Source organism: Rhineura floridana, chromosome 6 (assembly GCF_030035675.1).
Source record: "Rhineura floridana isolate rRhiFlo1 chromosome 6, rRhiFlo1.hap2, whole genome shotgun sequence".
In the NCBI taxonomy this organism is placed as follows: Eukaryota; Metazoa; Chordata; class Lepidosauria; order Squamata; family Rhineuridae; genus Rhineura; species Rhineura floridana.
Genome location: NC_084485.1, coordinates 43084008 through 43101420, shown reverse-complemented (window position 1 = coordinate 43101420; position 17413 = coordinate 43084008). Strand labels below are relative to the sequence as shown.

Sequence of the window (17413 nt, the reverse complement as noted above, 5' to 3'; positions counted from 1 at the left end):
CTTTCAGGTATCCTGGTCCCAAGCTGTATAGGGCTTTATACACCAAAACGAGAACCTTGAACTTGGTCCTGTAGCAAATGGGCAGCCAGTGCATTTCTTTCAGCAGCGGGGTGACATGTTGGCGATACCCTGCCCCAGTGAGCAGTCTCGCTGCTGCATTTTGCACCAGCTGCAACTTCCAGATCAACCTCAAGGGCAGTCCCACATAGAGCGCATTACAGTAATCCAGCCTGGAGGTTACCAGTGCGTGGACAACAGTGGTCAGGCTATCCCAGTCCAGAAATGGCCGCAGTTGTCTTAGCAGCCAAAGTTGGTAAAAGGCACTCCTAGCCACTGAGGTCACCTGGGCCTCTAAGCAACAAAGATGAATCAAGGAGCACCCCCAGACTACAGACCTGCTCTTCAGAGGGAGTATGACCCCATCTAAAGCAGGCAAATGACTAATTATCCAAACTCTGTCTTGCTAGGATTCAGACTCAGTTTATTGTCCCTTATTTAGCCTACCACCGAGTCCGGGCAGTGGTCCATTCAGTATGTGAATTCTCTTTTACCACTATTGAGCAAGAAACAAACTGTCATGCAATCAACAAAGTGCAACATCATTGGGTTTAAAGTGGTTGAGCCGAGCACATGAAAACACTGTTGTTGCTTCTATGGACATAAGGGAGTGAGGTTAAAGGTAATGAAATGCAAATAGAAAAAGAAAAACAAAAGTCAGTGATGATTTCTTAAATGCAATTCTGTATCAACCACAACAAGATTCCTATGAGTAACGCAGAAAACTCAGCACCCCACAACCAGTCAGGATTCCTAACAAAAAACTAAAACTAAAAAAATCCTGGCAGCCAGTCACCCAAGGTCACAGAAATCCCCAGGCAGCACAACCTGACCCAGGAGCTGCAGTTAGTGCAGAATGCTGTGGCACAGTTGGTGACATGAGTGAGACCCTCTCAATACATAACACCTCTGCTCTGAATTCTGCACTGGTTGCTGATTTTATACCAGGCCAAGTTTAAGGTGTGCTTTCCATGTTGTGGCTGCCACATAGTACTTGTTCTGCTCTTATAAGAAATCAGTCCTTTAGTGTGGCAGTACCTACCCTTTGGAACTCCCTGCCTATTAACATTAGGCAGATACCTTCATTGTACTCTTTTCATCACCTGCTAAAATCATTTTTGTTTAGGCAAGCCTACCCAGGCATGTATTATATATTTTATCTGTTTTTAACTCATTGTTCGTTTTATTATTTTGAGTGTTTTTAAATACCTGTCTTTAACTGTTTTTGCTAATAATTTTGTTTTAAATTCCTTCTGTAAACCACTTTGAGGTTTTTTACAATAATGTGGTATATAGTAGGGCCCCACTCATATGGCAGGTTAGGTTCCAGACCCCACCGAAAAGTGAAAACAGCCGGAAAGCGGAACAACTGTAGTGCAGGGGTCTGGAACCTAACCCGCTGATTGCGCTGGAGGAGAAGATCAGCTGTTGAGCGCTACAGCTGATCTTCCCCTCCTCCAGTGCAATCAGCTCGAGCGGGAGTCTGATCGCGCCAGAAGAGATCAGCTGTAGTGCTCTACAGCTGATCTTCGCCTCATCCGGCGCAATCAGATTGAGTGCAGGAGTCTGATCGTGCCAGAAGAGGAAATCAGCTGTAGCACTGTACAGCTGATCTTCCCCTCATCCGGTGCGATCAGATCAAGCGCAGGAGTCTGATCGCACCAGAAGAGGAGGAGATCAGCTGTAGCTCTCTACAACTGATCTTCCCCTCCTCCGACGAGATTAGCTGGAGAGCGGGGAGCTCCAGGCCCCCTCCAGCTGATCGCCCCGCTGGTGCCATATTAGCGGAATGCCGAGAAGCGAGGCCCTACTGTATAAATGTTGTACATAACATACATAAATAAATTTTGGAGTCACTGTGGCTCAAACAAAGGAATCTACCTTATACCAACTCAAGCCATTTGGTACCATTTAGCTCAGTACTGATGACATGGACTAGCACAGGCTGTCCAGGATTCCAGGCAATAGTCTTTTCTAGAAATTGAATTTTGGACCTTTGCATGCAAAGCATATGCCCTACCAATGAGCTACAACCCTTCCCCTGTTTAAAAAAGTATCTTTTAAATTTGTTCTTTTCAATTCACTAATGAATGTAAAACATACCTAGGGCAGATCTACACCATTCATTTAAAGCACATTCAACACACATTTGAAGAACATGAAACACACTACAGAATCATGGGAACTGTAGTTTGTTAAGGTTGTTGGGAACTATAACTGTGAGGGGGAAACTACACTTCCCAGGATTCTTTGAGGGAAGTCATGTATTTTAAATGTGAGTTGGATGTGCTTTAAATGTATTGTGTGGATCTACTTCATAAACTTTTCCTGCATGTAAATAGTTTTAATTAATTTTTAAAATGGAAATGAGCTATAAAGTTTACTGGGTTACCATGGTCTACTCACCATCTTTCAGCCTATCTGCCCCTCAGGATGAAAGCAACAGAGGGGAACCATGAACACCCCAAGGAAGAAGGGCACACTTAAAATGTAGAGGACATAATAATATACAACTACTGTGTGAAATCAGATACTTATTGGGGCATAGTATGAAGAAATATATAAGCATGATTGTCAAAGACGTTTATTATTTACACAACCTATAAAGATATTTGTAGTGCAATCCTATGCATGTTTACTCAGAAGCAAGTCCCAATGTATTCAGTGGGGCTTACTCAAACAGGGAAGCGTGTACATGACTGCAACCTCAAGTGATAAGGAACTTCATTCACCCAACTCAAAATTCAGAATCATGCCACTTTAAGCTGTTTTGCAACTGTTTGTACTTGTTTTACAGTTACTGGATTTTAAAGGGATTTATTCCTTATTGTGAGTTGCCTTGGTTTCCAGGAGTTGTTGGAAAGACTCCATATATATACACACACATTGGAGATATAAAAATACATATACCCTATATAACAGTTTATTGTCAAAACCAGTTGGTCATTGTAGAACATTTTTTAAAAAATCAGTATTAGTTTCCTACATAATAAAAGCTGTGATACCTAAGTAAGCCCTGCCTAATTGCTTTAAAAATAGGATTGGAGAGAGACAGAAAGATTTACAACACAGATGCAATTCTTTGCTATGTTCACTCAAAAGTCCCATTAATTTACAGCACAATCCTAACCATGTTTACTCAAAAGTAAGTCCTATTGAATTTGATGGGGTTTACTCCAGGTATGTGGGATTAGCATTGCAACTTTACTCCCAGAAAAGCGAGTATAGGATTAAAGCTTCATATTGCGAAGGTTTTCAAAACAGTGCCCTCTTCAACAACCCAGGAAAATTTAAACTTGTTTGACTCCTGTACACAAGAGAGAAAAAAGACTGAAAGCCACTGTATATACTTACTCAATTTATGAGATGTTCAGATAAACAGGAAAAAACAACATTTTCTGGCCTTGCAAGGGGGTCTAGGCACTGCCTGGAGGTCAATAAATCACAATCCTGGCTTATTGGCTACAAACCTGAAAAAGCGGGGTTAGAACAGCCAGCTAAGATCTCCTTTAACAGAAGTTGGGGGGGATGTTTTGGTGTGTATCTCGTGGACCAGACCACTTAGAAACTTAATTTTTTAAAAAATGAAAGCTGAAAGTCCGGAGATTAAGGTGAGTCACTGGAGAGGACCCCAAAAATCCAGAGTCCTCAGGTGAAAACAGGAGACCTGGCACCCCTAGTTGGTGCTTATAGGAGACCTGCATATGCTGAGGTTTGGAAACAGACATTATAGCTACTCTCTAGTCTGCTGAGATATCAGAAATTATTTTGTAAAGTATTGTTTGTTTTTTCATGGTCCAGTCACCCAGAAGCCTGGGACCCAGGGATTTTGTCTCCCCTGCCCAGCTTCCTGAAATAAAATGGTTTTAATCCGCTGCTTGAAACTCAGCAAAATATCCAATTTTATCCTCACAACAACCCTGTGAGGTAGGTTAGGATGGGGGATATTAGTTGGCCCAAAGTCAAGCAGAGAGCTTCAAGGCTGAACAGAAAACTGAATGCTGCTTGGCCCTTTCAAGCTAAGTCCAGCACTCAATCCATCAACAAATTAGCTTTCTTCTAAAATGCTTATGTATGAGGCATATGAATCAAGCCATTCATTCTTATCTAATCAACTTGAATAGCACAATTCAACTGCTTTGGTGAAGTAGCCAACTGGAGCAGGAAATGTACTTCTTTGGGGCGTGTTGGTTTTTAGAATCTTAACGAAATTCTTTAAACATTCTGTCCACCGATGCCTAAGATGTTCCTAATCATTTAGAATTAACTTACTGCAATCTGTAGCAGGTTTTACCTGAGCCAACTTGTTTACATGTCCCTTAAGAATTTCCTGGGATGTTAGTATCTGGAGTGTTGCATAGTTGGATGGGAGTCATAACTAAACAGGCACACAGCAAACATAAGGGTTGCATATGGGTCTTATGGTAGCACATTTTGTTGGTTTAGCATGCAGCCATCTGCTGACACAGCTCTTTGGAGGAAAATGCATTTACATTGCTGTAAATATATCCAGTTAGTAGGCTGTGTTATTCTGACAACATCTGCTTCCAAACCACCTTTAAAGGACTTTAAAACCACCCTTTACTGTGACTACAGCAGACTTATATAAAGCAGAGGCAAGAACACACAATGTCAATGGCATGCAATGCATTGGGGCTGAATCCAGGAAGAAAACAAAAGGCCTACTTCCTACATTGAAACGTAGACTAGGGTTGCCATATTGCCCAGTTAGCCGGGTTTTACCTGGATTGTAGCCATGCTGCCCAGTGCCTGCTTATCCCATTACAAGGCCCAGATTCCCAGCTTTCATCTTTTTAAAAAAGCAAGTCTCTTGTGGATCCAGAGATACAAGACAAAATGTGGAGGCAGTTTTCTGTTCATTTTGTGAGAAATCAGCTTACTCCTGCCTTGCATTGTTCTTAGCCAATGAGGGACAGCACTGTCCTGGGAAAATCAAGAAGTTTACCCTGCTGCATATGCAGAATCTAGCAGTTTAGAAATCTGCACATGCTCTCCTTCATCAATACAGGCAGCTCCACCCCTTACCCATAGACTTTCTAGTTGTGTCAGCAACATGAAGCAGCCTTCACCTCTATTGCCTTTGTGTCTCAGGATACGTGTCTTAAGTGGTGAATGCAATGGGAAGGTCTCCCTGCCATCATGAAGGATGGAATAAAGGGGTTTGAATCCACCAAATGCTCCCTCCCTGAACAAATACAAATATAACAACAAGGCTCTCTGTAGAAAAGGCTGAGGTATTAGCATTTGCATTTTTTGGCCCTGCCCCCACCTGTTAATTGGTGCTCACTCCCAAGTAAAGTTGTGTTGGAATACTGCTGTGTTCATCCTGTTGCCTGGCAGAGCCTCTGTTCAGCAATTCAGAAAAGGCTAAAAAGTATTATTAATACATTTCCTTCTTCAAAATGACTAGCAGGCATCTCCCCACCAAAGATCACCCTACTTCATTTCCTCCCCAGGGATGGATGGATGGATGTGTGTGCGCACGCACGCACACACACGAGAGATTCTATATATATTCAGTGCAGTGGGGAATGCAACCTCTCTCACCCACTCAAATTAGCCTGCCCAGATTTGTGGAACTGGAATATGGCAACCCTAACATAGACTAACTTAAGTGTGTATGTTTTGGGGGAAGCAGAGGGCTCTATATTTCTTCAAACTTCCATCCAGTTGATCCAGTCTACTGGCTAGCAGTGGAGAATCATACCTATGATATTCAAGCCCTAGTAGACATATACAACTGGATGCATTTCACTCCCACTCCAATAGGTCAGAGGCCAGCCATTCTATAAGACTGGAAACAGGCAGTGGAGGCTGGTGGCTCTGATCTCAGTGGGGCAGTGAATCCACTCCAGGTTTGAGTCCGAACTTGAAAGTTCAGACTAAAACCCAGAGTGGATTTACTGCCCCACTGACATTGGAGCCATCAGCCTCCACTGGAAAGTGATGCCTCAAGTCAGAGCATGAGACTGCTCTTCATTAATGCTCTAGTGGTTTTCTCCCAATCAGTCATACTCCTGATCCCTCATTATGTTCCCAGGTCCCATTTATCTGTCTTTTTCCCCAACAGCCTTATTGAATCTAGTTTACTTTATGACTCTGCCTATTGACTGTGGCTTAGATTAATGGTTCTTGCCAGCTATAGACTAAAGTCTTGCACTTGAAGCTTTGTTAAATCATAGTCGAAGCAGAATTCTGACACAGTATCACTTCTCTATATTGCTTTGTTATGAGCTACAGGGATGGGGTGTTTGTCCCCTGAACCTCTCTGTCTTTCTCATCTGCTTCCTCCCACCCCCAAAGGAGGCAGCTTTTGCTTTGGGGATGTCCTGACTGCAGAAGATTCTGAGAACATGCAAATCAAGCCTCTCTTGCACTGTGGGGAAGCCTGCCTAATGTGACACTGAACCCCACAGCCAATCAGACTTCATTTTTGTTGTCTTCTAAATAGACAAAGCTTCTAACTGCACCTAGGGATGTTTTGCCAGCTGCTTTGCAGTGACTGTTAAAATGAGAAGGATGACCCAGGAAACCTACAGGGTGAAGTATCTGAGACTGTGGCTTGATGTATAAAACATTGGTCTGTCAGGATAGTAAATGTTTCAAATGCAGACATGCAGAAAACCTGCAAAGTGTGTCACCAGGAGAATATGGAAAAAAGGATGCCTCAAAGCCTTTGCTCTTTTAATAGAGCTCAAATGCCCCTGGAAAGTGTCCCATTCATCGGAGGTGGAGGAATGGATACATAGGGACAACTGCTTGAAAAACAGTGGCTTACAGAGTCATAACCAGTTCTAGTTATACCCTGTGTGTTAAAATGAATAAAAATTATGTTATTCTGAAGAAGTTAAACAGATTTGCATATATTTGCTTTTGCCAGCCATAAGGCAAAATAAGACACTACAGTAGGGCCCCGCTTTTCGGTGCCCCACTTTTTGGTGTTCCGCTAATACGGTGGCACCAGTGGGGTGATCAGCTGGAGTGGAGGGAGCTCACTCGCTCCAGCTGATCGCTATCAGCTGGAGCGTGGCAGCTGGAATACAGTAGGGCCCCACTTTCCGACAGTTTTCGCTTTTCGGTGGGGGCCTGGAATGTAACCTGCCCTATGAGTGAGGCCCTACTGTACACAGAGCCTTGAAACACACTCTTGCCTAATGGATATCCTAGTTAGCCCACGTCCGGCTTCTGAGATTTTACCAGGCACTGCTTCTTAGCTCATGCTTTAAACAGGGATGTTAAGATTTTTAAAATACTGAATTGATACTTGCACAAATTGTGCACAGGCATCACATATACATTCCTCTGCATAAAAACATCGGTCCCTAACCTTTTTTGGGGCTGGGGATACTTTTGGAAATGTAAGAAACTGTCATGGGCACTTCAAAGTACCCACTGCTTAGAAGAAAAACTGGCAATGCTCAGAAGTCCTTCTCCCCAACAACAGGCAATATATATACCACACCCCAAACAAACGAATCACAGACCCAAAAAAGGGGGGGCAGGCAACCCTTCCTTCTCCCAAAACCAGACAACGCCTACAACCAACAAAGTGCCAAAAATGCAATTTAAAAAAATGTGGAGGGAAAAGGGCTCATGGATGTCAAATGGCATGTGTTTTCTGGGAAGCCACTTACAAGTGTCAGCCTGCAGATGTGTTTACAGACCTCTTTCCTTTCCTCATAGTTTTGGGGACACAAGTGGAAGGCTCATGTAGACCCACAAGTGTCTGGAAAAGCTCACTTGATGCCATTAGCACTATCTCTGCCCTCCCTACTTGATCAGAGATGGCAGACATAAAGCTGGTGCTGTATATACAATTAGGTGTGAAGCACTGCAAAGCAGGGAGGCAACCATGACATTTGCATGTTTTCCAGTTGATGGCTTTATACACGTGTATGTGTACTGCAACCTGTCTCCAGCACCATAAATAAGTGATCAATGTTTCAGTAGAGTTAAAAGGAAATACTGTTATACAGAATTAGCCTTCTTCAATCTGATCACTAGCTAAAGGCCAGTTTGTATCTAGCATTTGGCAAGTGACATGCATGTTCAACAGCTCAGTTTACCATTATCTACTTATCTGAACAGCATAATACCCAAGGATGAAACAGAAGCCATGCCATAGATCAATTTCCACAAGCAGCACATGAAAACCACTCCTTTGAGCGGGGATTTATGACCAGGGATACTGCAAATGTCTCTTCATGCTCAAACAAAGCACACTGCGCTCTTATGAGCTGTTAAAAGCTCATATCAGCAGCTGAATGTGACATACTAATTGGCTCTTTGAATATTTACTGAGAAGATACAAATGTACAGCATCTCATCAGACAGGTAATATGCATGGCTTCCCCTTTCTTGACTCGTAGCCAGGGTTAGAATAAAAAAGTCACAGAGGCCCTGAGTGGAACCATATCTGGGGAACTAGCAATTCCTGGACAGTGAAATTGCACTTTTGCCCTGATGAAATTTTTAAACACATGGAAGTCTGACAGAACACACAAAACATCCTTTTCTCCCTCCATCTTGCCCCATTCCTTAAACTGGCTCAGGTTACATATTCTATAGCTGGAAACACGACTGCTGTTCCCTGTGTAAGCTATTAAGGCACATCAATGCTCTAAGGGTTTTTTCTGGGGGGGGGGATGTTTCATATTTTAAAAAAGAAATCAAGGAGGAACCACCACATCTGGGTATGCTCAGATTACCATTCCACAATATGGATCACATCTGGCACAGACTCTATTCTACAGGTTGCTTAATAGTTAATCAAACTCTGCTTATAAATGCCTTTAGGTTTCCAGGAGGGCTGCAATATATCGCTACCTTAATTTGTTTTCACAACAACCCTGTGAAGCAGGACAGACTGAGCGAGAGAAATAATTGTGCAATGCTTCATGCACTCACATAACCAAATCTCTCACTCTTATCTGTAACACCTCCTTGTAGAGAACATAACCTTCATAATTTCACCCTGTCTCACCTGAAGAATGTGTGGTGTTCAATGCAAACTTTCCAGAGTCTCTTGGCTGAGCGGTGGTTCGGTAGCTTGAAGCCAATAGTACTCTCAAACTGCTCATACTGAAAATGCAGGAAACAAAGACCACACATTATGACCAAGAATCAAATCAGCCCCTACCAATTTCCCTATGGAAAGGAAGGAGAGAGAGGTAGAGAGGCAGGCACCAGCAAAGACCAACATCAAGGCCTGCTCCAGCTGAACAGTTAGTCCCCTGTTCATCTAGCAGGGTCAAGTGACACCAACTGCCATGTGAGAGGGAACAGCTGACTTTGGGGAAGGGCTATCTCTCAGTGGTTGAGCATCTGCCCTACCATGCAGAAAGTCCCAGATTCAATCCCTCCAGGTACAGCTGGGAGTGTCCCCTTGTTTGAAATCCAGGAGAGCTGCTACCAGTCACAGTAGACAATACTGAGCTAGATGGACAAAGGGTCTGACTCAGTATAATGGCAGCTTCCTATAGTTCTAGGTGCTGGCTTCTGTCTCAGTGGGGCTGGTTGTTTTGCTCAGTTTTTGGTTTTTAGCATGTGGTTCTTGGTGTACCTTAGCCACTGTGAGAACAGACTGTGCTTCCCCCTCTGATTGCCTCTGCCATGGACACCCAGCACAAAGATCTCCTTCCCTGTCTCTGAGTTCTCTGTGAACTGCAGAAAACTGAAAAGGTGGGTGGAGTCTTTCACTATGCCAAGAATGCGAGACACAAACCGTTTCCCCAAGTCCTCTGGCACCCAGAGAGAACTCAGGGAATGGATGAAGCATCCATTTAGCACCAGAAACCATGAACTGCAGAAGGAGAAGCAGGAGGGAGCAGTTCATTTGAACACTAGCACACTCTGAGTGACTAGGGACCTGATAAAGCAAGGGACCTGATTGCACAAGGTCTTTTACTCACATTCAAGTGAACGTGAATAAAAGTGCCCTGCACACCTTCCCTATTCAACATGGGGATGCTCAGGGGCACAATGTGTATGGACATGTACACAGGCACATTAGGCATGGGGCTTGCATGCACCCATCCTCCCATCCTATGACGCAGTGTTTACAAGTTCAGGAAAATGTTTGAACATGCCTTTTGTGTGTAAAGACACTAAGGGAGGGAAAGAGAAAAAATCTTCTCATTTTGCACCAGGCTTCAAAGAGAACAGAAATTATGAGAATCCTCTGTTTCTGTTTTTCCAAAGCTTATTGCGAAGTGAAAGACCAACCCCATCCATACCAGAAGACTCAGGGAGGGGACAAACCAGTGGCAACCACAAAAGAATAGTTGACTATTAAGCCAAGCCAAAATCTGTGGACCTGTCAAACACTCATTACCCAGCTGAGAAAACTGATTTTTCTCATGTTCAGATTCTCCCCAGGAATTGATTCATGAAACGCCTTCTAAAGAGTGAACTTCTTTCTTTCTTTTTTTTCTTTCTGGACAGGAGACACTTACCTCACCAGGTCGAATTTTGATGTAGAAATTACTCCTTTTATATGAAATCTTGAGGATCTTGGGCCAGGCAAAACGGTTTATTCTCAGCCTGTCCCTATAAATGAGAAGGCCGTTGGCACAAACACCCAGCATGATATCAATGCCTTCTGAATCCTGATCAGGAACCACAGCAGAAAATGAGAGAGAGAGTGTTGTATTAGTAAATGTGTCAGAAAAAAAATATTTATCAGTACAAAGCCAGGAGGATATTCAGAGCAGATTCTCAAACTCTGCTGGTCAAAGCCAAAGTATTACACTGGTAAACTGGAAATGAAGCATAGAAGGACAGGCCAATGCATCTCTCTCCTATATTCCAAGTGAGCTGCTGCTTGCCTTTATCACAGTCTGACTCATACATGCCAAAAATGTGACTCTGGAACTGGAAAAATACCATCTGACCAGCCACACATTGAGGAAACAGTCTCCCCTGGTAAGCCATGTCTCTGGTCATGACTCTAGGAAAAGGAGATGTGTCTTCCCAGCTCAGGCCTGAGAAAAGGGGGGTTATTATGGGGAGCATCATGAAATGCCATTCTTCTTGACCATCAGGGATGCTTAAGGTATGGGCTATCTTGCTTTAGGGGGGTAGACCGCATGGCACTGCATGCCTTCTATTATTCTAAATGCTTGCAAAAACAGGTTGTGGCAGTCCATGGCTAGATCTTTTCCCCAAGCTACTACAGCAAGCAAGAGATGTTTGTCTAAAGCATTTAGGATACAGCAACAGAAATAAGCAGCAGCAGGTGAAGAGAACTGCAGTGACTAAAGCACCACGGTGAGATTTAAAGGTATATTTACCATTAGGAGATTAGGAGATGAAGAGGATCTTGTGCTCATCTTGTAAAATGAGCTTTCTGCTCATGGGAAAAGTCCTGGCCAATGGCACAGCATTTGCTTGCCAAATATATTACAAAGGGGGTGTTGGAGGCATCCTCCCATGTGTTCTAATCTTTCAACAGGTTCTACACCAGAGGGCAGTAGAGTGCTGTTGAGCTTACTACTAGGAAAGAGGTAGGCTCCCAGACTTGTGGGTCATGGGTTACAGTGCTGTTGTGCTTGCAGAGGCCAAGGCTGTGAACTAGTCACCAGATTAAAGCGTTTCCACTAGCCACATCTGAGGGGGAACCAGTTGATCTGCTGATAGCTGAAATCTCTTTGATGCTGAATTTAAAAAACCTGCACTCAAGCTGCTCCCACCAGGTTTTACAGTAAAAAACTAGTGTTGTGTGCCCCTGTTTTCAGAAGAGAAAGGTGGAGACACACTGGAACCAGCAGAACAGTGAGTGTGTTTCTACCCCAAGTCTGTGGCCTAAAATTCAGTGCCCTCCATCTTCTAGCAGCTTCTCTGCCTCTTTTAACACACATGGAAATTTGCTAGAGAGCACACTGGTGAGATTTTGCATTCCATTAGCTCTGGTTTTTAAGGGATTAACTTTACCACATCAAGTGTGGTTGCTGCCTGTAAAGCGTAAAACTGCTCTAGATGGAGAGGCTGCAAGATCATCATCCTTGCAGCCAGATCATACATGGATACGGAAGAGGAAGGAGAAAAGTTGTGAATGTAAGAAATAAAGGCAAGAGAGGCAATAGAACAGAAAAACAAGACCCATGATACAAGTTTCAGAGGGTAGCTGTGTTAGGATAAAGGATAAAGTATGTAGGAAACTAAAGACAGATGACTACTCAGAGTTCTTTTTACCAAGAATGGTGTGGTATGTCTTTCCTAAAAAAAAAAAAAAAAAAAATCAGCTGCAAAAACTGTGGAGAAATCAACTTTCATGAAATAAAAATTTCCACCTTTCACTTGTTACAGAAAATGCCCCACAATATTTATTTTTTTATTTTATTTTATTTATATACCGCCCTAAGCCAAAAAGGCTCTCTGGGCGGTGTACATAGAGGATAAACAAGAAAATATATGAATAGAACAAATACAAGAAAATCAAAAAGCAAAACAAACAAAGAACAGAAACCAAACAACATCAGAACATACCAGCAATATTACTGCCTGGTGCTCCTAAAGCTAGAAAAAAGAAAAAAGACAAGAGGGTTGTACCTAATGTTGTTGTTCTGCTCATGTAATGGAACTTCCTCTTCCTCTCCCATGCACACACACACCCCGTGTGTACTCAAAATCTGCTCAAGAGAGTTGGAGGATGCTCTGGGGCAGATTTGGGGGGGGGCAGGGAGAGGAAGGAGAAGGGCCATTGCATGAACAGAATGCCAATGGGGTAGCATTGGATACCAACCCTCAAGCCCTAAACATTTGACAGCGTGTATCAATCTGCGCCACCCAACATAATGTCATGTTTACTGATAGAAAAATGATGGTAGTGCCTCATATTCTTAGGCGAGTCTTAGGGAAATTCACCAAACTGATATATCATGTGCATTTGTGCAGAATTTGGCCTGGGGTGAACAGACAATGTGATCGTTTCTGCAGACACAGAGCTTGCAACCCAACCCACTTTGAGGGCATATTCACACATTCAATTCTTTAGCCTAAGAACATCTAAGAATTTTAAGTAGACTTGCAGTGCAATCTTATGCATGTTTACTCAATAGTAGGCCCCACTGAGTTTAATGGAGCTTACTCACATTGTGTATAGGAGCTTACATAATGTATATAATCCTACACATTGTGTATAGGATTGCAGTTTTTTACAATTGTAAAATATGAATACAACAAATAGAATCATACTTATCCTACTGGGACATGTGGCAGAGAGGTAGGATTGGGTGAAGTATTGTGTTGCTATGGAATGATAGTCCTGAGTGCATAGTTATCAAGGCAGGGGTGGCTAATCTTTGTCAGCCCAGGGACTGTGTTCTCTTGTGGGCAATCTTTCAAGGGCCAGATGCAAGAATGGGCAGAGCATAGATGTGACTCTTACCACCGTACAGTAGCTTATATTCCAGCCATACAAAAGTCAGAGGGGTGTGTGTGTGTATATATATAGAGAGAGAGAGAGAGACAGACAGAGAGAGAGAGAGAGACAGAGAGAGAGAGAGAGAGACAGAGACACAGACAGAGACACAGACAGAGACACAGACAGACGGACAGACGGACAGACAGACGGACAGACAGATGGACGGACAGACAGACGGACAGACAGACAGAGAGAGAGACAGACATGGCAAGCAACAGGCATTATAGCAGTTCAAGGATACATTCCAGCCATCCAAAAGCACCACAAGGGCCACAGAAGGAGGTAGATTGAGAAAGGGGGATGTGGTCTAGGAAGAATTCCAAGGTCCAGGTAGACAGGCCTGGAGGGCTGCATTTGGCCCCCAGAGCTTGAGATTCCCCACTGCTGAGACAAGGAATCACTTAATTTTTTAAAAAGGGATGCGTTTTCAGTTTTTTTAGATTGCCAGCAATGTGGTACTGTGCAATCCATTTCAATGACTACCTTTTTCAGCCTGTTTTGTGAGTGCTGAGCATTCTTACTGGTATTTAAAAGACAGGAACACAGTACAGTTATATGCAGATAGTATAGAGGTTAAGGCAGGTCTCTGAAGAGAGAGAAGAGCTGCCTGCAGAAAACCTCAGGGGCCAAAGCTTCCTCACAGCTGTATGCTTCCAGTCCTCTGAATCGTCAAGTTCAGAGTACCTTGGCATGATGCAGGTCAACTCCATACATAGAAAGCTTCTTGGCATTCTCCAGGAAGTGAATTTCTGCTTCTCCAGGTGTCATGCCCCTTTGAAAGAAAAGAGAGAAATGGCAGCAATGTAAGCAATCAGTCACTGATAGTTGGGCAAAAGGATGGTTTTTTCTCTAATAGGGCTTTTATATGACAAGGACACAAAGATATAGGTTGCAAAATGCTATTTGCTTCAAACACCATCAGAGGTCTTGCTTGATCTCGGTACAGACTATAGAAGGCAAAAACATACATACCGGTAAGTCTTGTGCAGCTCCATGATACGCTCTTCCAGCTCTCTAGTCTGGTTTGGAGCAAAACGAAGCTCGCCGACATAATTGCCCACATGTTCCTCAACGTCATAGTCTCCCAGTTCAGCTTGAACAGCATAGGAGCCTAGCAGTGCATGCGTAACGAAGGAGCATGGCAGGCGCCCACTGATGATGTCCGCTCGGAGCTGCAGACACAGGTAGTATCTAGGGAGGGGAAGGTGTCAAGCAGTTGGAGCATCCACAAGGAAAGTGGGCAAGAAAACAGTAACTCTCTTGCAGCCATTCAGTAAGGGATGGACCATGTTTTTAATAAGGCAAGCAACTTGTAACCTCCAGCCACATACAATGGTCCACTAGGGCAGGAGTGACTAACCTGTAGCCCTCCAGATGTCACCAAACTACATTCTCATCAGCCCCACTCGGAACGGCCAGTGGTGATGATGCTGGGAATTAGGCACTCCTTACTAGGGGTTTGCCAAACGTCATGGTTTTGCTGCTGTCTGGGACTGCAGTCACAATTCTGGTTTCTGAACAAGTGTAATACTTGGAAAACTTTTAGATGCAAAAGAGATATCTGACATCAAGCCATGAGCTTGATAAACGTCCAGAGTATGTGTTATTAAGGAGCTGACAAGCCACAATATTTCCAACAAGGAAATATTTGGAACTAATTTCCCAACACTGCCAATGCTTGTTGCAAGCACAGGTTACCTTCTTCTGACACTCAAGACAGGTATGTGGTGGAAGCAAGGGATCACATCCATTGTTTCCCTCTGCTTCAAGCCCCGCGGGAGCAAGTGATTACTAAGACCAGCCTTCCCCAACATGGTGTCCTCCAGATTCAGATGTTTTGGACAACAATTCCCACAAGCCCCAGCCAACATGGGCGCTATAGTCCAAAACATCTGGAGGGCACTAGATTGGGGAAGGCTGATTAAGATCAACTCCTTCCTTCTGGAAGAATGTATCATGTTGCTTCCCTTCCAGTGGCCAATATAAGTGGTGGGGGTGGGAGCTGGGGAACAGTCATCCTATTCTGTTGCTCTCAATGTTTGATGCAAGTTCTTGGACTAATCCCCAGCTGCTATTATTTCTCCCAGTCATCACCAGCAGAAATCAGCCAGCTGCCAAGGCGAGTGGAGGCAGGGGCTGACTGAGGGGGGTCTGCTCAACATGTTCCCTTCGTAAGAGGGCACTGTGCAAAACAGTCCTGAGTGGGATCAGCTTTTACACACCTTGTGATGTCCTCTGTGAGCTGGGCAGGGTCTGGTGGGTAAAACTTGACAGTGAAGGCAAAGTTCCAGGGGCCACCTGAGTAAAGGAGAAAGGGGGAAATATGAGGGAATATCCATACCCAGCTGAGGCATCCATTTCTTGTGTCTTTCACACATTCACCCATCTCCAACTGTTGTTTCCATGATTCAGGCTGCCTCACACTCTCTCAACTATGTAAGGAAACTATTAATGTAAGGAAACCTGAAGAAGACTCCTCAGAGTCAGCAGGGATCACTGCTTGACTGAATGCTCACAGCTGAGGCAAATGGCAGGGTGTGCTTGCCTGCTAAGACCTACAACACAGTAGTACAGCCTCTGCCACACAAGAGAGGCCACAACTTACAGTTGCCATGGAAACAAGCTCCTGTTCCCCGGAGGGCCTGCTGTTAGGGAAAGACCTCCTGCAGCATCTGTGCAAACCACCGCACAGCAAACCCGCCCAGTATCTTGTTATTCTAGAAGCCAATTCCCAACAGCGAGATTTCTCCTCCTCGTAGAACTGAAAGGGAAAGGGAGCTCATAGCACCAAGGACCTAGACCCAATCACCACACTTTCCTGCCTATTTATTTCAGAGTAGGGAGTACCACTTACCTTTCCTCAGCCTTCCCCAACCCACAGCCATGGCCATGGCCATGGCCAAAAGGTACAGGCTGTAGAGGGCTATTTTGCCTGATCAAAGTTGCAAAACTAAAACTGTTTGGCACTACAGATATCTTTATGTAGCATACCAGCCTTATGGCACATTTGGGGAAGGGCTGTAGTTCTGTGGCAGAGCATCTGCCTTACAAGCAGAAGGTCCCAGGTTCAATCCCTGACATCTTAGGAGAGAACCCTGTCTGACATCCTGAAGAGTCACTGCCAGTCAGTGTAGAAAACACTGAGCAAGATAGACCACGGTCTGTCTGACTCAGTATAAGGTAGCTTTCTCTGTCATGACTGGATTGTAGAAGCTGATCTGTGGGACTAGTAGAAGGAGAGCAATGCCTATAAGTTAGACTGTGTGACCTGTGGTCTTTCCCAATTCTATACATCTATGAAAGGGATTTCAAGCTTAAGTGTTTTCTCAAGGTGCATGTCTTCTGAAGCTCATTTCAAGAGTAGAAATGATCTCTAAATGCTTACAGGCACCAGGGATGGAGGATAAGGCTCAGAATGTGGGCCTCCCCATATATGTATGGAAGTCTTAGGGGCAGTAAATCTAATTTACCAAAACAAAAATCACCCCACAGAAACCTGGAAGGAGCAGTAAAAGTGTATGTACAAGTGTGTAGTATAGCCTCATTTATCTATTTCACAAGAGTCTATATAAGGGGTGGTCCGCCTCTAGGATGCACACCTTAATGTGGTGAGGGGGTTTGAGAGTGTTGAAGAAGCTGAGAGCAATGCTGTCAGGAGTCTAGACCAAGAGGCTAAGGATCCAAGCTGGATTTAGAAAGGGAAGAGGTACCAGAGATCATATTGCAAACATACATTGGATAATGGAACAGATCAAGGAATTTCAGAAGAAAATCACCCTGTGCTTTATAGATGACAGCAAAGCCTTTGATTGTGTAGATCATGAAAAACTATGGAATGCTTTAAAAGAAATGGGGGTGCCACAATGTCTGGTTGTCCTGATGCTCAACCTATACTCTGGAGAAGAAGCTACT

General features: G+C 43.9%; 1 protein-coding gene across 21 annotated transcripts in view; it reads right to left on the bottom strand.

Moving 5' to 3' along the window:
- The window catches only part of EPB41L1 (erythrocyte membrane protein band 4.1 like 1), a 231146-nt gene that overhangs the window by 35950 nt on the left and 177783 nt on the right, over positions 1 to 17413 (bottom strand). For all 21 annotated transcript variants that reach the window (XM_061631572.1, XM_061631565.1, XM_061631571.1 and 18 more), the window contains 5 exons: positions 15724 to 15799; positions 14474 to 14692; positions 14186 to 14273; positions 10533 to 10685; positions 9062 to 9159 (listed from right to left, as the gene is read on the bottom strand). In XM_061631572.1, the coding sequence (XP_061487556.1) occupies positions 9062 to 9159; positions 10533 to 10685; positions 14186 to 14273; positions 14474 to 14692; positions 15724 to 15799 (634 nt within the window). The remainder of the gene's footprint in view (positions 1 to 9061; positions 9160 to 10532; positions 10686 to 14185; positions 14274 to 14473; positions 14693 to 15723; positions 15800 to 17413) is intronic.